This window comes from Zonotrichia albicollis, chromosome 13 (genome assembly GCF_047830755.1).
Source record: "Zonotrichia albicollis isolate bZonAlb1 chromosome 13, bZonAlb1.hap1, whole genome shotgun sequence".
Lineage (NCBI taxonomy): Eukaryota > Metazoa > Chordata > Aves > Passeriformes > Passerellidae > Zonotrichia > Zonotrichia albicollis.
Window position 1 is genome coordinate 2,162,110 of NC_133831.1, and position 23,976 is coordinate 2,186,085.

Here is a 23,976-nt window from a genome sequence, read left to right on the forward strand (position 1 = left end):
AAAGAAGCCTGGGCACCCCTCAGTGGAGCTGTGTGCCCGTGTGGGTTTGTTCTGTGGTGCTGATGGGCTGCTGGGCTGCGCTGAGGGAGCGGTGAGGGCTGCAGAGCCCTGGCAGGATGAGCGGGGTGAAGGTGGCAGCCCTGGGACGCCTCTCCAAGCTGCTGAAAACCCTGCGGGCTGTGCCAGCACGGCCCTGCAGCCTGGCTGCCTGCTCCCGGACCAACAGCAGGAATGCTGCCTGTAAGTCACTGCCTCCCCTCCAAATCGGGGCCAAATGGGGGAGGCTGGCGTGGGAAGAGAGCTGGTGTGGTTGGGTGTTGTTCTTATTTGTAAGGGAATTTAAAAGGGGTGTGGGGGCCTGAATGTATGTTGTATTGTGGGATCTGTGTGGGTCCGAGTTGCTCCAAACGAGCTGCAGCTGCAGGGTCCTTAGTTGGGCAGCAGCTGTAGCTCGTGAAGGTAACTGAAATAAATAGGGGTGGGTCAGGAGCCCAGGAGGAGCCCCTGAGAAGACAGGAAGGACTGAGCTGCAGAGAATGGAGAAGAGCCCCAGCAGAGAGGTAAGAACAACACTGCAGTGAAGATTACAACAAAGGGGGACTTGGGAATGTGGCAAAAGGAGTGGATAGAATGAAAGAAGTGAAAATGCTTTGTGGAATTTCAGGGTTCCACCTTGTTCTTTATTTCTGCTGTCAGTGGCACCGGGATTTTTGTGACTCCAACCTGTGACAAAAAGCAATCATTACTTGTGAGGCTTGGCTGCTTTCAATGAAAACTGTTCATGAGCGTAATTCAAAACACATTTAGCACAAATTGATTCTGACTGGGAATTTCATAGCCACTGCAATGTTTGATTTGGAAAATGAGGCCTAGAACAAGCCACAAACCCCTCCAAATGTGCTGCACAGACCTCCAATAAATCACTTTGAAGTGCAAGATACTCCTGGAGGATGTTAAAGATTTAGTTATTTAAAATACTGATTAACTTGCTTCCAGATAATGTGGGGCCAGGCAGAGATTGTGTCTACTCACTGCTGTGCAGATAATGTCAGCTGAAGAATAGCAAAGAGTAATTTCTTAGAGCTAGAAAAACCTTTGGTTTCTTATTTTTTTCTTCTGTAAATTTGTTCAGCATAATAACTTCTGCCAAAGAACAGAGCTGGGCTCCTCCTCGAGCATTTCATGGTTACCCAGGGTGAGAGGGGATCCCATTCCAAGGAGGGATCAGAGAGTTTCTTCCATCCAAGCACCACTGCTGATTGAATGAGCCACAACTGGTAGTTATTTTTTACTCACATTCCTCTTCTCAATTTGAGACAGATACTGTTTACTCCTTCAACCTTCCTCTCCTCTGTGCCATTCGTGCAGGAAATGCCAAAACAAACTGATTTGGGAAATCCCTGTCTTTGGAATGGCTGGTTTTGGCAGGCAGGGAGTGGACAGGAGCTCTGGCTGAGGCAGCCTGGGGGTTACTCACTCCACAGTTACTCACACCAGGCTTAAACAACTCAAAGGCTGACACTTTCTGCAGCTTTTGGATTCCCCTTGTGACCCTGCAAGGACAAAGGGCTTCTCCTGCACTTCACTGGGGGGAATTGTGGCAATTGTGGATGTCAAAATTCCCAGTGGTGTGGAGGACCAGGGAGTGTCTGTGCTGAGCTCTGAGGTGTCTTGTAATGACACATGGAGGTGGAGGATTTGGACATTCATTTTTTAGAATAATTGCTGGAAGTGCTCTCCATGGGGATTTTTAAGCTAAATTTAGTAATTATTAGCAGAGCAGACCTGAAATATTTTTTTTCCTTTTTTGCTCTTTAGAAGTAGTTACAAGAAAAGCAGAATCCTTCAAGTTTTGGGGGTTTTTTTTCCCAAAGAATTGTACGGGTCCTGCAGAGCCACACAATCCAGGTGTGCCATCTCCAGGCCTGCACATACAACTGCACTGCCTCTCCAAATTGTCCAGGAGCTCCTTTCCAAGCCCTTTCCAGGCTGAGTTCCTAAGCCTGCATGCATAATTTCAGCAAGTGTTTTTATACAGGAGAAGATAAAGCCTCTGTTTGCTTTACCTCGCCAGCTGGAATTACCTCCCCCTTATCTGGGCTCAGCCACTGCCTCCTCAGCCAGGCTCCTATCTCGGCCAAACACTGTGGAGGCAGAGGGAAACTCAGCCTTTCCCAGTCTGCTGTGCTCCCCTGTCAGCTACATCTGTTTGATAAAAAGCTCTGGGCTGTTTATCAATAAACTGGCCTAAATCACAGCCCCCATCTGACATCAATTCAGCAGCACTTTCAGCACCTTGTCACGATGGGCCTGAGCCAAGCAGCGCTGTTGTCCTCCAAAATCTTGATTCAGACCAAAAAAGCTTCAAGGAAATCAACCTATCTTGGATTTCCTCTGCAATATTTGCTCCCAGTGGCTGAAGCAGGGCTGTGCTCCTTTATAAAGTTTAAAGTGGTTCTTTACTGAGTTTCAGCAACGTGTATATTTTATTTTCTTGTTCAGAATGTGTTGCTATGGCAAACAGGGCTTTATTTCCTTCCCCTGGGTGGGGTTTCTCAGCTCTTCCCACTGCACCGTTTGCCCTGGTTTATCTCATTTGTAAAGAAATAAAAGCACTTCATTCAACAGGTATTTTTGTTTTCAAGGATTAAAACTTTTATTTTCATCTGTATCTTGGTCCCCACCCTGAAGTTGTACTGACCTTCATGCTCAGGAAGGAGTAGCAAGTGCATGCAAAAAATTGTGTGGACATTCTGTGAGTGATACAGGAGGGAAATAAAAGTGTTGCAGGTCTAAGTTATTTCTCTTTAGTTTTGTACCTCACCAGCCCATCATTGCTGAGTGTGTCATTAACTTCCTTTTTTTGTGCAGCTCAGCCCACAAGAAGTGACTTGCTCTGTTCAGCTTTGTGAAAAACTGTAAAAAACTTTTCACTTTTCAAAACCTTGCAGGATCAAACCACCAAAAAGCTTCATGAAGTTGGGTTGTCTCAATGGCACAGTGTAAAGCAGTGGAGTTTGAGGCTTTGTATTTCATCAGCTTTAACATACAGAAAATGGATGGTTGTAATTTTGTGATTTTCTATAATTACACAACCAGGTGTAGATGTAATTTCTAAGCTGCCCAAGGTTATCAGGTGTATTTAGAGGATACATCCTGGAAGAATGGATAGAGGGATGACAGTAGTTTGTTGGTAGATGAGAATAAGTCCCAGAATCTCTTGTTGATGTTGAATATAAAACACCTGAAGCTCCTCTGGGCTGTCCTGATGACCAGGAGCTGCCTGAAGAGTTGCCTAACCATGATCAATAGGTTGTGAAACTGTGATTAAGCCTGACTGAATCATGTTTATGGCATCTTTTCAATCTTATTGATCATCCATCTTTTTAAGCTACAGGAAGCATTCTGTTGAGAATAGTAAATTAGTCACCCTAAAAAATGTTGGGAGTCAAACTAAAAATTAATTTGCTTGCAGTTTTGCTACACAAAAAAGACTCTGCGGGGAGGAAGTAAAATGAAATTTAAACCCAGTTTAACATCCTGACATCACAAGCTGTTTGTACATCTCCTGATGATCAGTTTGTGATCATGCAGTCACTCAAAGCAAATTGTTGGTCAGATTTCAACCTGCTCTTACTCAACTCAGTACTTTAAACATGTTATATTGTGAATGCAATGGAGACTTCTTATGCAATGTTGGTGAAACAGGGCAAACACTTCTTGCTTGACTCTGCTTGAGTATCTGGTCCTGTCTTCATTTCAGTAAAATATTCTCAATGTTACATCAGGTTCCTTGTGAAAATGCAAAAGTACAAGGTAAAAAAAATCTCCAAAAGAGAAATGCAGATTTTCAAAATTATTTTAAGAGAGTAATTAAGAAATATGATTGTACAGCAAGATGAAGGGTGGTGTTCTGCTCCTGGCTGCCAAAGGCAACTGGCAAAAATTAAAGCTCTTGCTTTATCTCTGCGCTTTCACTGATGCTTTAAGCTTTCTACTGGCTTTCCTTTTTTCCTTTAATTTTATTTTTTATGTGTTCTTTACTGGCAGCTGGAACAGAAGGAGTGATGAAGGTTTTAACCAGTTTCATTGAGATGCCTCTGCCTCAGGCAGTGTCAGGTGAACACTGAGTTCAGTTGAGTTCACCCTTTCACCATCCAAGGTGGGACTATTTTGACCTGTTGCCTTTCTGACAGCCAAAAAAAGTAAATGTAAATATTAACTTGTCATAACTTTTCTAAATGTGGCTTGGAGAGGGAACCCTGCTGTGCCAAGGCCATTCTGCTCTGTGCATTTTTTTGGTGTGAGGTCATAAACACTTTTTTGGCATTAGGGGATGCACTTGGTGTGAGGAATAATACTTTGGTGTGAGGGAATAAATACTATTTTGATGTGAGAGGATGCTCATTGGGTGTGAGGGGATGTACTTGATGAGAAAGAATCACTTTTAATGTGAGGGAATAAGTACTCTATGTAAGGGAAAAACCCTTGATAAAGGAGAAGCGCTTCGGTGTGAGGGAGTAAATACTGTTTTGGTGCGAGGGGATGTGCTTTTGATGTGAGGTGATGCTCATTTGGTATGAGGAACGTGCTCAATGTGAAAGAATCACTTTTAATGTGAGGGAATAAATACTCTATGTGCGGGAAAACACTTGATAAAGGAGAAACACTGGCATGAGGGAGTAAATACTATTTTGGTGTAAGGAGCCACTTTTGGGTAAGGCGATGCTCTTGAGGGGATGTTGTCGGTGCGAAGGAATCCCTTTTGATGTGAAGGGCCTCGCTCGCTGTGAGGGGACGCGCTTTTAACAGGGGCACGGGGCCCACCCGGAGCACGGGAAATTCCCATCCCCACCCTGTCCTGAGCTGCTCCCGCTGCTCCGGGGCTGTCCCAGCGTGAGGAGCCGCCGAGGGCAGGCCCAGCCCGCCCACGGGCCATGGCAGGGAGGCCGTGCCGGAAGGGGCCGCGCCGAGCCGGGCCGGGATGGGCGGCGGCTCGGCGATCTCCGCCGCGATGCTGCCGCTGCTCCGCCGCGCTTGGGCGGCCGCCGTCACCTCCTCGTCCTCTTCCTCCTGCTCCTCACGGCCGGGCAGCCGCCGGTGCAGCCTTGGCGCCTGCTGCTCCTACCGCCTGCGAGACGCCCGTGAGTGCCGCTCTCCCTCAGCCCCCGTGCCCGCCCTGCCGCTGTCCCGCCATCGCTGCCCGGCTCTGTGTAGGAAAGGGAGACGCCGAGCTCTGCCTGGCTTTGTCCTCGGCTGAAGCTTCAGGAAGTGGCGGCGTTTTAAATAAATACGGGGAGTGTTTTGCGCCGCCTTTGCCTGAGTTGACCTTACGGAGCTCCACAGTTTGCACTTCACTGAGGGAAACAGGGGTGGGAGGGAAGTTTTTCGGTCATCCCTCGTTTGAGTGGTTTGAAGGTTTAATTTATTTTCAATTGCTTGTTTAGAAGACCCTGAGCAGTGGAATCTAGTGAAGTAGCCTGTAAAGTGATGCTCGAAGCATCGCGATTTGGGGTTCGGGTTGTGTGCGGGTCACCGGGTGAAGTGAACAGCTCCACACAGGCGGCAGTTCTGGTTTTAAGCAGAATAAAGTCCTGTGGAAGTAATTCATGTACCTGTTCTGATTGTGGCAGACCCAAGCTGCCCCCAGAATTGCTGGGATTGGCTTTGACAGGAGTGGGATCAGCAGGATGAAGCAGTTTTGGTCAGGATTGGAGTGGTTGGGGTTAACTCCTGCTGCAGGAGCTCTGAACCCCCCTTTGTGCAGTAACCCCTGTGCTTTTGTGTTCTTCTAGAGCATGTTTTGCTTCCCAGTGGGAATTATCCCATGTCTGGAGTGTTCCCAGCTCAGCTGGTGCTGCTGGTGTGTAAAGAAAGCTGTAAAACAAAGCTGCCTTAAAATCTGGCAATAATGGGGAAGCATTCTCCCTTTCTGGGAAATAAGGGGACAATTTCTTTGCAGAGCATTCCGCAAAGGCAGAAAGGTACTGACATGGTTCTCAGTCAAATTACTGCACTTCCCTGTTTGGCTTTGAGTCATGCAGCTGGAATGTTTTATTTTTCTTTTGCTTTCCTGGGCACCAGCTGACTGGAATTAGCCTTTGGTGACACAGCACCTTCCCTTGCCAGAAAGTTCTGTATCCTGCATCAGCCTGACTCTGCCCCTCGTCTTGCAGTGCACCCGCTGTGGCAGAGCCCGCTGACGATTCCCGGGGGCACCCGCCAGTCTCCCATCAACATCCAGTGGAGGGACAGTGTTTATGATCCCTTCCTGAAGCCTCTGAAAATCAGCTACGACCCCACCACCTGTCTGCACATCTGGAACAACGGCTACTCCTTCCTGGTGGAGTTTGATGATTCTGCTGATAGATCAAGTGAGTAAAAACTCAGGGGGGAAAAAAAAGAAATCTAATTAATGCTAAGAGAGGAGAAATACCTGTGTGATGTAAGACCTGATGTTGAAAATGAAAGTGCAGTAAAAAATGCTGAGGTTTAAAGTGGTGGGAATCACGATGAAATTCCATACAGACTTCACATTTACACTGTTTTTATTACCCATGGGCATTGTGCACAAATCCCCTGCTGTATGCTGCAACTCCTTTCACAAGCCCCAGTGCCCTGCCTTGTAGGTTTTGTAATAAACTTTACCCACACGAGTCAATCTTCAGCCATTTCTATGTGTACTTACTCAATTTGAAACCTGATTCCCTCACTGCTCTTTATTGAAGTAATCTGCCACTTATCTTTTGTGGGGCTAATAAAGATATTTACTGCACTTGAAATAATCAGCAGCCAAATGAGTTGCAGTTGGAAAGCACACAGGCTTATCTCTGTGGGGTTCTAGGGAATGAAAAAACACTGGGCTCTGCCCTCAGGAGCAGGTGTGTGTATCTCTGTTGTTTTAGGGGAAGCAGGAGTGCATGGAAAATCCAACCGTGCATTCCAGCAATTTCATGTGAATAAACCTCTGACCTGAGCAGCTCAACAGAGTAAAAAAAAATTGACTTAAAATCAAGATATTGCTCCCAAACCCCAGATTTTCTGTCCACTGTTCTTGCTAAAAGCTGCCTTTACCGAAGGATATTGCAGAATATAAAGGTATTTCATAAGGGTGGGTGAGCTGGTAGCAGTTGGTCAGGGCTGTTGTGAAGCACAGGATTGCTCAGCGTGTCCTGCAGGGGAAAACTGAAGGACCCTGAGCAAGTTTGAACTTGTTGGATTGGAGCCGTTTATGTTCTAAATGGCTGCTCACCATGAGAGCTCCTCCAGCTTCCTGAGGGATTTGGCAATGCCCTCGGGGAGGGAGCCTCCAGCACACAAACCAACACTTTGTCTGCACAACACCAACATTTGTGGTTGATGTTTGGAAAGAGGCTGATAAAACACTGCAGCAAAAAACGGTGGTGGTGGAATGCAGGGAGCTTGTGTATGTTTGGGGCTCGTTTGGTTTATCTTGTTTCTAGCTGTTCACTCGGAATATCCATTTCCAACAGGGAATAATCCATTTCCAGGAGGGAATATCCTTGTCCTTGCCCATTTAAGCACTGATATCATGAAGTGCTGTTTCTTTCAGTGAGGTTGGGTTAGAGGGCAGGCATCACCTGTTACCTCATCAGTGATTTTCATTTACTAACTTTAGATTGGATCACTTTTCATCAAACAGCCTCTTGCTTCATAAGCCATACCCCACTATCTATTGAGGATAAGATCCTGAAAAGTGTTTAGTGGGAAGGGGAATTGCCTGTAGGGGCTTCAGAAATATGCAGTATTTAATTGCACAGGAGCAGTTATTGTGGCATAAAGGCAAGGCTGCAATCATCAGGTGCTCACCTCTGAAAGATCTTACCTGCTTTGTCTGTGAGACTTTCCTTGAGGTAAATCTTTCCCTGTGAGCATTTGCTGCCTTTTCATCATCCTCATCTTCCTTAAATGAATTCAAGTCCATGAAGGGGAGGATGGCATCAATCAGTGACAGGGCTCCAAAATCACAGAGGAGCAACAGACAGTGAGGTGTTGCTGTAAAACCCCCAGTTTTCCGGTGCCTGCCTCTCTCCTCCACCTTTCTCTCTTCACTCTTGCTGTTTCTGGTTTTTCTCACTGCCAGCTTCTGTCTAACAATCATAGAAACCCTGAGAAGAAAGCTTGGGAGCAAACAAAAGCACCACAGTCGAAAGAGAAGATGAGAAAGACACCCAGGATAGACAGAAATGCCTGAATCTGAGATGGGGTTTGCAATGCAAGACTTGGGCTAAAGCTGAAGGTAAAGCAGGAGGAAGAAGAGGGTGAGGGAAGGTATGTACAGCGTGTGCTCTGTCTGTGTGTGGTGCCACCAGAAACCAGGCTGAACCAGAGCCAGGGCTGCAGGAAACACCTGAAGTGGTTCTTGTTGTGGTTAGAGCCCCTCAAACTTCAGTTGTGTTTTGAAATTGTCAAGGTTGTAATTTGAGAGGAAATGCTTCTGAAGGGACTGAAGTTTCTGTTTGTTTCCTGTCACTTTCTGGTGGCCACTGCAGGAACCTGAGTCCATACACGTGTCTGTGCCTGAAGTAATTTGTGAGGCCAATGCTCAGGTGGATGTGGTTAATAACACAAATTTGTAATCACTTGTGGGTTTGCATCATCACATCCACAGGAGTGGATCGTGTCAGAGCACAGAAACTTCACTTCTGGGAGGCTTGGCTGTGTCACCCATGTGTTTATCCCACCCCTTCTCCAGCACAGAGTCCCAGCATGGTTTGGGTGGGAAGGACTTTAAAGCTGATCCCTGATTTCACCCCCTGTCCTGGGCAGGGACACCCTCCAGTCCCTCAGGATGCTCCAAACCCTGTCCAGCCTGGCCTTGGACACTTCAGGGATGGGGCACTGTGATCTCCCAGTGATGCTCAGCATTGCATTCATTCAGGGCATGAAATGAATTCAATGTCACTTTGCACAGCTCCTTTTAATTTATTCCTTTTTCACACACAGGCCTGTCTGGTTCACATTTCAAACCTGCTGGCTGGCTTTCAGGAAAAAAAAATAATACAAGAAAATCTCTTAATGCCTCTCATTGTTTTCTCCTTAGTGTGGAAGTGATTAACTTATTTCCAAAAGCAGTGTTGGGATTAGGTGCTTTATACCAAAGTTTGCTGTAAAACTTCCCCTGTCCTACAGTTCAGTAAAAAGCAGCAGCTGCTGATGGTTTAGTGCTGGGTGAACCCTTGGAAAAGCTCTTTTCCAACCTCAATGGTTCCCTGATTCTGTGTTATTAGCCCTTGGGAAGCAATTAGGGTTTCTCATTTACCAGATGTTCTCATTTCATAATTAGCAAGATGACTTTGCAGGATGGTTTTGGTCCAGACAGGGAGGGAATGAGTGGAAGCAGAAAGCTGGGCATGGACTTCATTCATGTGTTTGCAGAAGGATGGGAGGCCCTCAGAAATCAGCAGAGCAGACTGAAGTTTTGCTTTCACTCATTGCTGAAAAGGGCATTAAATCTTTCAGAAGCTTGCCCAGTGGCAGACTGGGTGTTTAAATCCTTCCTGAACAGCTTGTGGGCACAACAAAACATATTTCTGGCTGGCCCTTGCTTGTGCAGGCTGGAAGCTGTGCTGAAGCAGGATAAGATGTTGGGATTTTTGTAGCTTGCAGGAGCCTTGAACGTTTGACTCAATACACTGATTTGTCTGGCATTATTTGCTTTTTGAAGTCTTGTCATGAGAAATGTCAACATTTTTCACAGATCCTTGTGGGGATGTCACTGAATGCATTTCATGGATGTGTCACTGCTGTCACCTGGTCAGGCAGTCCTGACACTCCTGCTGGGACAGAGGGGTGACAATGTGACACCACTGTGGCTGTGCCAGCCTTGGTGCCAGCTGGGAGAACATTCCCTCGAGGGGAGATGGATGGGGAGACTTCACTCATCTCCACTTTGGTGCAGGGAGAACCAGAATGTGTTTGCTTGAGTAATTTGGTCATGGCAAAGTGCAGACAGGCACTGTTTGAGTTGCTCCACCTTGCAGTTTTTTCCTGGGCAGTTTTTTCCAAGGATTTACTTGTCTGGCCAATTCTAAATCATGTTTATTAACATGTGTGTCTTGTTTTGTTTTCTAGTCATCGTTGGAGGCCCCTTGAAAAACCAGTACAGGCTGAAGCAGTTCCACTTCCACTGGGGAGCTGTCAATGACTGGGGCTCAGAGCACACCGTTGACTGTAAATTTTACCCAGCAGAGGTATGAGATGGAATCCTCAACAATGCAAACACTTAGCTCAGGTGTGTCTGTGAAAACTCCCAAACTGAGGAATTGCAGTTTATTTTGAAGGGCTACAGCTCATCTGCTGTTTTATTCTATAAAAAAAATTCATTTCCACTGTGTTTTCTGGAGAAGAACACCCTGAAAATTGGACTGAAAGTAAAAAATCACTTTGTTTATTGTTACTAAATATTTCAGAGAAACAAACAAACTCTTATAAAACATCACCTTATTTTCTGTTTGCAACTGATGAACAGTTACTAAAATAGCAAAACTTTGCTACTTGAGTAACTGCTAAGAAAGAAAATGACAATAAAGAGGATGAAGCCAGTGAAACTGTAAAACTGTGACAGCTTTGACCACAGTTCTTTGCCAAAGGAGAAGTTGTCAAGCGATGATGGGTTATTTTGAAGGAGAGTTTCTCTCCTGTTGGTGTGTTCATGGTGCTGCTGCCAGCTTGGCAAGATCCTCATTAACAGGGAGGCTGTGATTGAGTTTTTGGGCTGGGGTATTTATTTATCACACAAAACCCCTCCATGTATTGGCTGTGAGCAGGGCAGAGGAAGATTGCTGTGTGCAGGAGGATGTTCCTCAGGAGCACAGGGTGCTCTGCTCCTCCTGGGAAGGGAGGAAAGAGATGGAACACTGAGTTCTGTGCCTGTGACCACCATTCCTGGAGGCTGCCACAGACTGAACCTCTTTTAAATGCAGTGGATCTTAACTATTGCTTAAAGCAAAAGAGAAAAAAGGAAGGGAGGGACCATTATTTACCAAGAGCACTTTGTTCCTCATTTCTGTGGTTTGTGAGGAGCTCCCTGAGTGCCTCACCCTGCTGGGATCAGCAGTCAGGTGTGGTGTGTGAGCTCTGGGCAGGGGCTGATTTCTCCCTTTTCTCTCTTTCAGCTGCACTTGGTGCACTGGAATGCTGTGGAGTACCCGAGTTTTGAGGAAGCTGTGATGGAAGGGAATGGCCTGGCTGTTATTGGAGTGTTCCTAAAGGTAATTTCATTCTGTGGGACCAGCTGTGATGGGGGCCTTGCCATTTGCATTCTGTTCAAGCCAATTTAGGGCAATTAAGGGAAGGCTGAGAGGGGATCCCATCAATCCCATCAATGTTCCCAAGGGGTGTCAGAGGATGGTGCCAGGCTCTGTTCAATGGTGCCAGGATGAGGAGCAATGGCCAGAAACTAAAAAAAGTTTCACCTCAACGTGAAGAACTTTCTGTTGAGGGTGGAGCAGCTGCCCTGGGAGGATGTGGGATGTCCCTGGGAGGATGTGGGATGTCCCTGGGAGGATGTGGGATGTCCCTGGGAGGATGTGGGATGTCCCTGGGAGGATGTGGGATGTCCCTGGGAGGATGTGGGATGTCCCTGGGAGGACGTGGGATGTCCCTGGGAGGATGTGGGCTCTCCCTGTCTGGAGACTTTCCAGACCCACCTGGATGTGTTTGTTCCTCCAGCCTTGGGCTGGATGATCTCCAGAGCTCCCTTCCAACCTTAAATACCCTGTGATTGTTGTTATGAAAACATCCTAAGGCTGACAGGTAGGACTGATTGATTATTGATCAGGTGATTGATTGGCCAACCCCTCCTGTCCCTGCAGCTGGGGGCGCGGCACGAGGGGCTGCAGACCCTGGTGGATGCCCTGCCAGCAGTCAGACACAAGGTCAGTGCTCTGGGGTGTCCCACCCGTTGTCACCCAGCAGAAAGAACACTTGCAGAACCACAACACACCCAGAAAAGCTTTCTTCCTTAAATTTTACCGGGGGGGCTGAGTGACACCTTGGAAGTGGGAAGGGAGGCTGATTTTTCAGGAGGAATTGGATACTTGAAGCTTTCCAAACTCTTGAAGAAATGCTGCTCTTGAGATTGTTTCCCTTACAAGGACATGCTCAAGTGGGGGTTTATTTACTGTGGGGTTAAGGCTTTTTGATTTTTGTCTGATCTTTGAGGAGGTTATTTCCTTTTTTATAAACACTGCATTTTCTGCTGGGGGAATGGGATTGTTCCTGGCAGGCTCCTGCCAGGAGAGGGAGCGCTGAGTCCCTGACAGAAGCATTTCCTCCTTCCCCTGCCCGTTCCCTTCTGAAAGTACACTCACAAAACCACATCGACCACTTCAGCTTCTAATCTCATCCAGCTGAAGTCGCTGTGCCTCTGCTTCTCACAGCAAGGAAATTGTAAAATCCAAATAAAACAGGTTTTTGTATCAGAGCAGTGACAGCTCTGCCAGATAAACACCAAACACGTCAGTTCAGTGCCAGAAGACCTCCCCAAATCTGAATGGATATCTATTGTGATAATATAATAATTTAAAAGAAATTTAGCCAAGATCCCCCAGTATATCCTGAAGCTCCCTCAGGAGCAATCCTGGGTTTTGAAACTCCTGATATCCCACATGTGGGAATGAATTTTGGAGATGGGAATATTTGATTTAAAATAAACTTCAGTCCTGTTCCTGCTGCCTAAAATCACATGGTGAAAAGTAAAACACTTTGTTTGCAGTCTTTTAAAGGTCTGGCCCAGCTACCTGAACTTATCTCACCACTTCTTCCCTCTTTTTCCTGGTTGCATCAGCTCCCACAAAGCCTTAGGCCATTGATCCTTCTCACTCCTTTCTCCTGCACTAAATTCCTAATGTGGGGACAGTAGAAATATTTAACTTCATTTGCTCAGCAGCTGCCCCTTACACCTCAAACCCAATTTTACAGAAATTTGGGGGATTTAAAATAATAACATTATTAATATTCCCATCACCCCATTTCCCACAACATCGTTTTTAACCACACTGTCAAGATATTTTTCAATTTTCTGTCCGTTTTTTTCTCAAAACCCCTTAAAAACATCCTTAATTTTTGTTTTTTCTTTGCTATTTAGGACACTGTGATCGAGTTTGATGTCTTTGACCCCTCGTGCCTGCTCCCTTCCTGCCCTGATTACTGGACCTACGCTGGCTCCCTGACCACTCCTCCCCTCACTGAGTCAGTCACGTGGATCATTAAGAAGAAGCCAATCGAGGTGGATGAGGATCAGGTAAATCTCAATTTTCCTTTCACATCACACCTCTTGCTGCCACAAAGGTGCTCAGAACCAGTTTGCCAGCAATTCTCTGTGAAAACACAAAAATTCTCAGTGTTTTTGGAGATCTGTGACTGTTTCAACCCAGGATTTGGGGAGGAATCCTGGCATTAGCAGCCACTAATACTGAAAGACCTCTCCAAGATGTTTTTTCAACTTTTCCATCTATTCTCAAGAGTTTTATTTTGATATGTGATACAATTCTGGAAGCTGCCCCTTCAAAACTTGGGGAGTTTTAGGAACTTATTGGAATTCTCATAATTTTGCTCTCCTTAGCATGATGCAGCCTTTTTATGGAGGGAAGGGAAAAAGGGAAGATTTTGTGAGATGGAGACTGTTAACAGAGAACTGCAGGCAGAGTGTGGCATTCCTTTAAATTGAGAATTTTCTCATTTTTTCTTTTTTTGCTTGGCTCTTTACTCTCATAGCAGTGACTTACCATTGGAGTGGCCTTGTGAGCATTAAAAGCTGATCTGCTGCTTTATTTTAACCCCAGTTATAACCCAGTGATACAACAACCTGGGCATTGTTGGGGTTCCCTCTTTCCTGGGTGCCAGGGAGGCTGTAAATGGAGGTTGGATGAAGTATTTGAGTGGGAATAGCTCTTTCAGATGTGCCACTTTTGGGATTTGATTTCCCTAAGGATACCAGGTGACTGATAATTTTTCCATGTTGGTGTGGATATCAGCAGACATGGATGCTAAAACCCCTCAGAACACAAACCTAGTGCCACATTTGGGATTTAATTTCCCTAAGGATAACAGGTGACTGATAATTCCATGTTGGTGTGAGTAACAGGACAATCTACCATCCTATGTGGGTGCTAAAACCCCTCACAACACAAACCTGGTGCTACATTTTGTGCCACATTTGGGATTTAATTCCCCTAAGGAGAGCAGGTGACTGATAATGCCATGTTGGTGTGGATAATGTGACAATCTTTATCAGCCAATGTGGGTGCTAAAACCCCAGAGAACACAAACCTAGTGCCACATTTGGGATTTAATTTCCCTGAGGACAGCAGGTGACTGATAATCCTTCCATGCTGGTGTGGATAATGTGACAATCTTCATCAGCCAATGTGGGTGCTAAAACCCCTGAGAACACAAACCTAGCACAAACTTTGGTGCCACATCTGGGATTTCATTTCCCTAAAGATAGCAGGTGACTGATAATTCCATATTGGCGTGGATAATGTGACAATCTTTACCAGCAGACATGGATGCTAAAACCCCTCAGAACACAAACCTAGTGCCACATTTGGTGCCACATTTGGGATTTAATTTCCCTGAGGATAGCAGATGATTGATAACCCTTCCATGCTGGTGTGGGTAACAGGACAATCTACCATCCTATGTGGGTGCTAAAACCCCTCAGAACACAAAACTAGTGCCACATTTGGGATTTAATTTCCCTGAGGACAGCAGGTGACTGATTATTCCATGTTGGTGTGGATACCAGCAGATGTGGGTGCTAAAACCCCTGAGAGCACAAACCTGGTGCTACATTTGGGATTTAATTTCCCTGAGGACAGCAGATGACTGATAATCCTTCCATGCTGGTGTGGATAATGTGACAATCTTTATCAGCCAATGTGGCCACTAAAATCCCTGAGAACACAAACCTAGCACAAACTTTGGTGCCACATTTGAGATTTAATTTCCCTAAGGATAGCAGGTGACTGATTATTCCATGTTGGTGTAACAGGACAATCTACCATCCTATGTGAGTGCTAAAACCCCTGAGAACACAAACCTAGCACAAACTTTGGTGCCACTTTTGGGATTTAATTTCCCTGAGGATAGCAGGTGACTGATAATGCCATGCTGGTGTAGATAATGTGACAATCTTTACCAGCAGACATGGATGCTAAAACCCCTCAGAACACAAACCTAGTGCTACATTTTGTGCCACATTTGGGATTTAATTTCCCTGAGGAGAGCAGGTGACTGATAATGCCATGTTGGTGTGGATACCAGCAGATGTGGGTGCTAAAACCCCTGAGAGCACAAACCTAGTGCCACATTTGGGATTTAATTTCCCTGAGGATAGCAGGTGACTGATAATTCCATGTTGGTGTGAGTAACAGGACAATCTACCATCCTATGTGGGTGCTAAAACCCTGAGAGCACAAACTTTGGTGCCACATTTGGGATTTAATTTCCCTGAGGATAGCAGGTGATTGATTATTCCATGTTGGTGTAGATAATGTGACAATCTTTACCAGCAGATGTGGGTGTTAAAACCCTGAGAACACAAACCTAGTGCCACATTTGGGATTTAATTTCCCTAAGGACAGCAGGTGATTGATAATTCCATGTTGGTGTGAGTAACAGGACAATCTACCATCCTATGTGGGTGCTAAAACCCTGACAACACAAGCCTAGTGCTACATTTTGTGCCACATTTGGGATCTGATTTCCCTGAGGACAGCAGGTGACTGATAATTCCATGCTGGTGTAGATAATGTGACAATCTTTACCAGCCAATGTGGGTGCTAAAACCCCTCAGAACACAAACCTAGCACAAACTTTGGTGCCACATTTGGGATTTAATTTCCCTAAGGAGAGCAGGTGACTGATTATTCCATGTTGGTGTAGATAATGTGACAATCTTTACCAGCAGATGTGAGTGCTAAAACCCCTGAGAACACAAACCTAGTGCCACATTTGGGATTTCATTTCCCTAAGGATAGCAGATGACTGATAATCCTTCAGTGCTGGTGTAGATAATGTGACAATCTTCATCAGCCAATGTGGGTGCTAAAACCCCAGAGAACACAAACCTAGCACAAACCTAGTGCCACATTTGGGGTTTCATTTCCCTAAGGATAGCAGATGACTGATAATTCCATGTTGGTGTAGATAATGGGACAGTCTTTACCAGCAGATGTGGGTGCTAAAACCCCTGAGAACACAAACTTAGTGCCACATCTGGGATTTAATTTCTCTGAGGATAGCAGGTGACTGATAATGCCATGTTGGTGTGGATGCCAGCAGATGTGGGTGCTAAAACCCCTCAGAACACAAACCTAGCACAAAGTTTGCCACATCTGGGATTTCATTTCCCTGAGGACAGCAGGTGACTGATAATCCTTCCATGCTGGTGTGGATAATGTGACAATCTTCATCAGCCAATGTGGGCGCTAAAACCCCAGAGAACCCAAACCTAGCTCTACCTTTGGTTTCACTCCCCTCTCTGAGAACCAACTCCTGTCCTTGGCCACGAATTGCCCGTTTGGGGAGTTCCTGGGAGGTGACAGGAGTGGCCCTTTGTGCTCCCCAGCTGGAGGCCTTCAGGACGCTGCTGTTCTCGTCGCACGGCGAGGAGGAGAGGAGGATGGTGGACAACTTCCGCCCGCTGCAGCCGCTGATGGACCGCACCGTGCGCTCGTCCTTCCGCCCCCAGCTCGGCCCCTAGCTGCCCCAGCAGCTCCCCTGCCATCCCTGCCCTTCCCTGGCTGGCCCCAGCAAAGCTCTGGGGGGTTTTAGTTTTGATTTTTTTTTAAGAAGTGAGTGGTGTTAACTCTTAACTTGCTCTGAGGTTAAGGGTGGAGAAGGGATTATTAAGAGAGTTAAAGATAAGGACTGCAGAGATCCTCCCCTGCTCCTGCTCTGGATTGTTCTGTGGTTCTTCAAATGCCCTTTCAGTGCCTTGCATGAATTAGTAATCCTGGGTAAAAATTCTTAAGAAAGAGGATGTGGGAAGCAAAGAAAAGTGTCAGGACTGATCAGGTCCTTTTAGGGAATTATTTGATGTTTGGCAAGAGAGCTGGAAGGGAACTAGCTTGTCTCAGAGACATTTTACCTTCTGCCTTTCTCCTTGGATGAGAGGAGAAGGACAAAAATGACTTCCAGGATCTCTTTCCATTCTGTTGGCTGCACATTCCATGTTTGATGTGGGTGCCCACTATAATGACACCACGAGCCAGAAGACGTTTTTTTTCTAAAACCTTTTAACAACTGTAGAAGCTTTTGGTTTTAGCAGCTTTTGTTTTCCTGTGTTAATAGTCTATCAGGAGAAGGGAGGAGAAGAGAATTCAATAGTGTCTCAAGACTGGCAAGAACAGCAGATTGGGTGAAAATGTCCAATTGATCCCAGGAAACTGATCACATCAAAGGAAAGCAAGATTAGATAAAGCCCTGCTGACCCTCCTAGTGGGATCAGGAGGGCAAAACCCCAAACCATTCCTCAAACCAGTGCCAGGACAGTGTGGACAAAACACAGCACTGAGAAAGGGTTTTATTTCAATAACTCAGAGCACCAGTGCTCTCTTCAGTTTTCCTATAAAAACACTTACCCAGCCTCAGTATTTTCCTATAAAAACACTTACCCAGCCTCAGGACCAGTGGGGACCAGTTTGTTTTTATTGCACCTTATGGTGACAAGGTCCAGTGGGGTTGGGATTGATTTGTGGACCAAGCAGAGCTGCTGTGTGAGCCCTTCCCAGGAGCTGGGATCCAGCAGCCCCAGGGATCACTGACCTCTCACATCCCACTAAACCTGATTTGCTCTCTGGCCTCTATGCTCTGCTGTATTCAGCAGATTAAATTCCTGCACCACATTTCTGATGAGGAGCAGCTCTGTGTCATCTCCATGGGTTGTGTTTCAGGAATCTTTTCAGGAATTTTTCCTCCCTCTGTTTGATTCCTGGTGGGATTCAGTGAAGCCACAACCTGGCTTGGCAATGCTAAATCCAGTTTTCCAATTGGTACTTTGGTTTTTTCGAAGTATCCAGTTTCAAAGCACCTTAACACTTTCCAGTGTGATTTCCCTGATGATTTTAGGGGTTTGAGATGATGTTGTTGAAGCAGTTGAGTGCCCAGATCCTGCCTTTCCCCCTTCAACAGCTCTACCTCAGGCTGTTGTTCTGCCACAGTTGTGCCTCTGTCCCTGCATTCAGCTGAGTGGCTCTGGGTGTGGAAGGAAGGAAATCTCCCTCTATCCCAGTGCAGGATATTTTTCCAGTTGGGAATTCAGTGGAACTCTTTGGTTTCACCACTTCCCCCAAGCCCTCCCTGCCTGGGGAACATTTCCATCCTGGCTGTGCCATCTCCCTTTGGATGGGGCTGGGATTGTGCTGGGATTGTGGAAGGTGTCCCTCCCATGGCACTGGGTGAGCTTTCAGGTCCTTTCCCACCCAGACCATTCCATGATTTTCGGATTCCATGCTCTCAGTTGAACTCTGCAGGCTTTGCCATCACCACTCAGATTTTTAGCTCCAAAATCACAGCAGTGATGATTTTGCTGGAGAATGATACATTCCAAAACAAAGCTGGAAGGAATATCTGCAGTCCAGGGAACAGGAAAAGAATTATTTTACTTTTTGCCTGAATGTATAGTAATTATGATCCAGTCATTAAGTCTGAGATATTTATTCAGTGCTGTTCTGAGGAGGACCCTGGACAAAGATGGAAGCAGCTCAGATATTTTCTACTCATTAATAGAAAAAATTGTAATACAAAGACATCTTAATGTTGCCTTCTATTTAAAACCAGAGTTGCCTCAGCACCACTGGGCTGTAAGTGCATCAATCTCCTTATCATTTATTAATGGATCTTTTTAAAAGCTTTTATAAATGCTCAGTTTTTAAATTGCTTTTGTAATTTCCACTGAGGTTTTGGATTTCTCTTATCCACTCAGAAGAATAGTTGATCCAGCTTTCCAAACAAACCCAAAAACCAGATTATTTAGGGAACTGCCAGGGTTTAACTGTTTAACTCCAGCTGCTCTGGAATCCTACAGCAGCCTCTCCATGCTTTGCTCCCCTCAATCAGATTTTCCTGCTGGATGTGTAAATCCCTTTTGAACCACCCTGCATCCATCAGAGGGAGTGTGGGATATTCCCTTCCCAGTGATGCAGTTCAAGTTCTCAGATTTATTTAAAGTTCTCACAGAGATTTGCTTTGTTCAAGTATTGCCATGGAAGCTTTGTTAGAGGATAGTGAATTAGCAGTGATGCAGTTAAGCTGTGTCCATATTTACACCTATTTTTACTGACAGAAAATAAAGAAATTCCAATTATAGCACTGATCACTTCAAATATCTGAAAACAGGGTTAATGTAGATAAAAAAATAACTGTAAAGAAGTTTTACAGGGTTTTACCTTTTTTTTTTTATTTTTGCTGTTTCTTGAGTCCTGCATTTATGTGTAGTGTTTGAGCATCTCCTTAAGGCAGGCAGGAGCTCAGCTGCAGGGCAGATTGTTGGAATTAATCTAGAAATGAATGTACTGATGTTTATTTGTTTGGGGTTTCTTTTTTCAGTTTTAAACTTTCCTGTTACAATGACTTTTTTGACCTTGTGAATGTAAACTTTAGGAAAATAATGGTGTTTAAATCAAGAGATGGGATAGAATTCCTGTGCCTTATTCTCTCAGTTCTGTGTGGAAAGATGATTTGATTGTTGGGTTAGGGCTGATTTTGCACAGTTGAGTTAAAAAGGAATTTTTGGGCTCTTTTGGGTGGCACAATACAAAAGGGTCAAAGCACATATTTGTATTTTCCTTGCATAAGAGTCACTTTATAATAAATACTGCCCTGGGAGGCATTGCTGGGGCAGCAAGGAATAGGAATAACTCTGTCACAGGAATAACTCTGGGACAGCTCCCTGCCAAGGGATGAGGAGGAGGATGAGGAGGTTTGGAGCTCTGTGCTGGTCTCACCCCAGCTGCTCTCAGATTCCTCTGCTCTCACCTTGTCCTGGCTGAGACAACTTCCTTGCTGTTGGAGTGTTTGATCCCTGCTCCTGCATTCCAGAACTTTCCCTCTGCAGGCATTCCTGCCCACCTTGGTGCTGCCTTTTCTGTCAGGGATCACAGGAGGGTCTCCCCTGGCTTTGGAAGCTCCAGAGCTGGAGTTTGCTTTGATCTCCACAGGGTTTTAGAGGACTGGAATTCAGCTTTGGATGAAGGGTCCCCTCGTGCCTTAATTTGGGATGTTTTAACTTGTATTTCCTTTTGTTTTGTGCATCTTGTTTTTGTGGCCTTTATGACATTGTGTATTTATTGTGTGTTACCTGCCCGACCATAACAGAAATCAGTCTGCAGACAACACCTGGAGCAGGGAATGCTTTGTTTTCCTGGGATCCAGGCCCTTCCCCAGAGTTTTTCCCTGATGTATAGAACCCTTCAGCTGCTGCATTTGACACTGTTACATTAGTGTGCAACTACAATAAAGGAACAGAGAAACCCATGCCTGTATCTCGTTGTGTAATTAAGCTTTTCAAGTTTAAAAAAAAATCAGATTTCCTGTCAAGAAAAGATTAGAATTCCTGATTGGGAATGCCCCAGTTCATTAGGAGCAGAGTCTGATCAGCTGTCAGATGTTCTGTGATGCTTCCAAGGCCTGAAAGGCTCTGCTGAGCTGGGTCAGAAGGAAAGCACAAAGAGCTCTCTGTGCTGCTGGAGGGTGTCCCATGATTGATCACACCCAGCCAGATGCCACAGGCCGTCTCCAGCAGCATTCCAGCCTTCCAGGACCTTTCCTGAGCTCCTTCCTTGGCCACTGCCCATTCAGCTGGACCTGTCAGCTGAGCTCCTTCCTCTGTCCTGTCATAAATCTGAGCCTGGAGCTGGGTGGTGTGACCCAGCTGCTGCTTGTGGCTGCAGAAATGCTATCAAGTAACCCTAAAAAACCCTTTAAATAAATTAAATTGTTGATACCAATTAGAAGTTGATCTGAGAGAGTGGGTTTAGATGGGATTTGGGGAAGGAATCATAACTGGGAGGAAGGGAGGCCTCACCCAGTGTGCCCAGAGCAGCTGGGGCTGCCCCTGCATCCCTGGCAGTGCCCAAGGCCAGGCTGGGCAGGGCTTGGAGCACCCTGGGACAGTGGAAGGTGTCAGGGTTGGAACTTTAATGTCCCTTCATCCCAAAGCATCCCATGATTCTGTGAACTTTGGGTGAAATCAGTGTTAATTTCTGTCGCAGCTGAGCCGCACTGGAGTCCAGCTCTCACCCAGACCGGTTTTGTTTTGTTTAGCTGGATTAACCCAAAGAAGTTCCTTTGGAGATTCCATTCCTGGTTAAGGAATACTCCTAAAATAATTGTAGATAATGTTTCTGGAAGGTTCCCCAAGTGTGCTGGTCGGTGGAGAGAGTGGCCTGGGTTTTCTTTTGGAGAAAGAGTGGCCTGGGTTAGGAGTGAGGCCAGCTCAGCTCTTGTGACCATTTAATGGCTCTGGAAGCTGCCACCCCTTCCATTTAGCCACGAAAAGCAGCTCTGAGCTCTTTATCAGCACAGCCGAGGTGTTTGCTGAAGAAATGGGGGATTGATGCCAGCAGGATCAAGGCAGCTTTTCCAAATAACTGCTTCAAAACATCCCCATCCCTCCTCACAAATGGCCCATTTGCTCCTGCTCCTGCTCATTGTTTGTGCTTCTGACAAATCCATTCCTTCCCTGCTGGTTTTTGATGTGCCAGGCTGTGAGTGTTAGCACATGGAGAGCTGATTGGATAATCAAATAGTCTTCAAAGATCCTGCGGAAGAACTCGGGGCCCCGAGCAGAGGTAATGCTCAGGGCCAGCTGATAACAACACCGCCGCTGGCAGCTGCTTTGAAGATATCGGCTCTGGGAACACACCCCAGTGCCAGGCTGGTGTTTTCTCAGGAATACAAATGGAAAAACAGCTGCAGAATGAACTCCCATGCAATAAGTTGCAATAATTTGTAAGAGAGTCAAGCACGAGGTTGGCTTGGGACAGGGCAATTCAGTGGCTGCTGTCCCACGGCCTCTGGAGCCTTTCAGAGGCATTTCAGCCCTCAGCTCTGAGGCCAGGAAGAAATTCCCCTTTGGAAGAATTAGAACAGGAGAACTGTGTCCCATTCTTGTGGGAGTTCATGGAAATGTCTCTGTGGGTTCATACTAGGTGTGAAATGCCCATGGTGGGATTCTTGGGGCCAGCAATTGAACTCGATCCCTGTGGGTCCCTTCCAGCTCAGGAAATCCTGGTTCTAGGTCGTTATTGGCCTTGAGGAACTCAGCCTGGAGCACTGGAGAAGCAAATCCCTTGATAAATGATTTTATTCCCCCAAATCTATAACTGAGTTTGAGTATTCATGTGAAAACACCTGAAGCAAATACTTAATTTCCATCCCAGTCCTGTCTGCTGCATCCTGATGCACCAAGGCTGACACAGTGATAATCCCATTTGTTGTAAGTATCTGGTTCTTTTCATGATTTCATGGTCCTGGGATAAATCATGAAATGCAGCAACAAAAATGGCCTGTAATGGGAAACTAGTAAAGTAAAAAAAAAGGTTTTTGAGGTTATAGAAAACCTGTGGTAAATGTTTTGTTGTTTATTTTTAATTAATTGTCAGAGTCTTTTCAGCCTCCTCAGGATCCCATTTCTCCTTGAAAACTGGAGGACCGTGCTTTGTGCCAAGGTAATTTCTGGTTTTGCTCCCTTCCAGAATTTGGATGTTTACCTAAAGTCAACAGCAGATTTTTGAGCTCCTGAGCAGCCACTAGATGTCAGGTTTGGATTAGTGCTCTGAGGATTGGGCTTGTTGGGATTCTGGAATGGCTGGAAGTGGTGGTGATGGAGATGAAATGTAACTGAAATGTAACTGAAATGTGCCCTTTTCCCCCAGAATGTCCATCTCACGTTTCCCTGGAGGTCCCTTGGAGAAAACCTTCCAGGCCACCTCCTGCCTGTCTGAACGTGCACAGAGGGGGCTCCAGGAGGAGGAACCAGCCTTGGTTTGGAGCTCGGGCACCGCTCCTGGTGTGCCAGCCCTGCCTGGGAGGCAGCTCCTCACAGGTACCACCACCCTCAGAGGGAATGTTTGCAATCACAGCTCCAGGCTGGAGCCCCTGAGCTCCTCTCCTCCCACCAGGGCAAGAGGGAATCTGAATTTCCTCAGGGATTGGCTCCTTGGACATTACTGTAGTACCCAAGTGATTTACCCTTGCCTTCAGTGAGGCACACATTGCCTTTTTTGCCTGCACGACTGCCAGATGGGTGAATTATTTTACATTTTCGTTTCACAAACAAGCATTTTGGTGATTTTGCCATGTGTCAGATTTGAGATTGGTGACTCATTAGTGTTTCAGAGAGGCCTTTTTGGCGATTTTGGTGTCTGCCAGGAGGGGCTGATTCCTGCAGCGCCTCTGCAGAGGTGCAGGTGATGCAGCACCGGGGCCTTGCCCTGTGCTTGTGGGCTGGGATGGAAAAGCAGGGCAGGATGGGGCTGGGAGAGGCAGGATTTACATACAAACACATCTGTATATCATACATACATGGCTGTATGTCCTGTATATCATACATACATGTAGGTATATCATACGTGTGTGTATATCCTGTATAGCATACATAGATATAGATATACATACATGTGTGTATCTGCTGTATATTATACATATATGTGTGTGTATCTCCTGTAAGTCATACATATAAGTCTGTATCTCCTGTATATCATACATATGTGTCTCTATATCCTGTATATCATACATACATGTCTGTATCTCCTGTATATCATACATACATGTGTTTATATCCTGTATGTCATACATACAAGCATGTATCTCCTGTATATCATACATACATGTGTTTATATCCTGTATATCATACATACATGCGTGTATATCCTGTATATCATACATGCATGTGTTTATATCCTGTATATCATACATACATGTGTTTATATCCTGTATGTCATA

At 45.7% G+C, this 23,976-nt stretch overlaps 1 protein-coding gene across 3 annotated transcripts; it reads left to right on the plus strand.

Annotated features, from left to right (window-relative positions):
- CA5A (carbonic anhydrase 5A) lies at positions 1–22,687 on the plus strand. 3 transcript variants are annotated; one of them, XM_074550762.1, is made up of 7 exons: positions 1–240; positions 6,177–6,374; positions 10,096–10,214; positions 11,139–11,234; positions 11,838–11,900; positions 13,112–13,267; positions 16,598–20,505. In XM_074550762.1, the coding sequence occupies exons 1-7, from the start codon at positions 117–119 to the stop codon at positions 16,730–16,732; spliced, it is 891 nt and encodes a 296-aa protein (XP_074406863.1). In that variant the 5' UTR covers positions 1–116; the 3' UTR covers positions 16,733–20,505. The 3 variants fall into 3 exon arrangements, with proteins under 3 accessions (XP_074406863.1, XP_074406864.1, XP_074406862.1); XM_074550763.1 differs by lacking the exons at positions 1–240; positions 16,598–20,505 and adding exons at positions 4,944–5,144; positions 22,646–22,687; XM_074550761.1 differs by lacking the exon at positions 1–240 and adding an exon at positions 4,948–5,144.
- Positions 22,688–23,976: the final 1,289 nt, after the last annotated feature.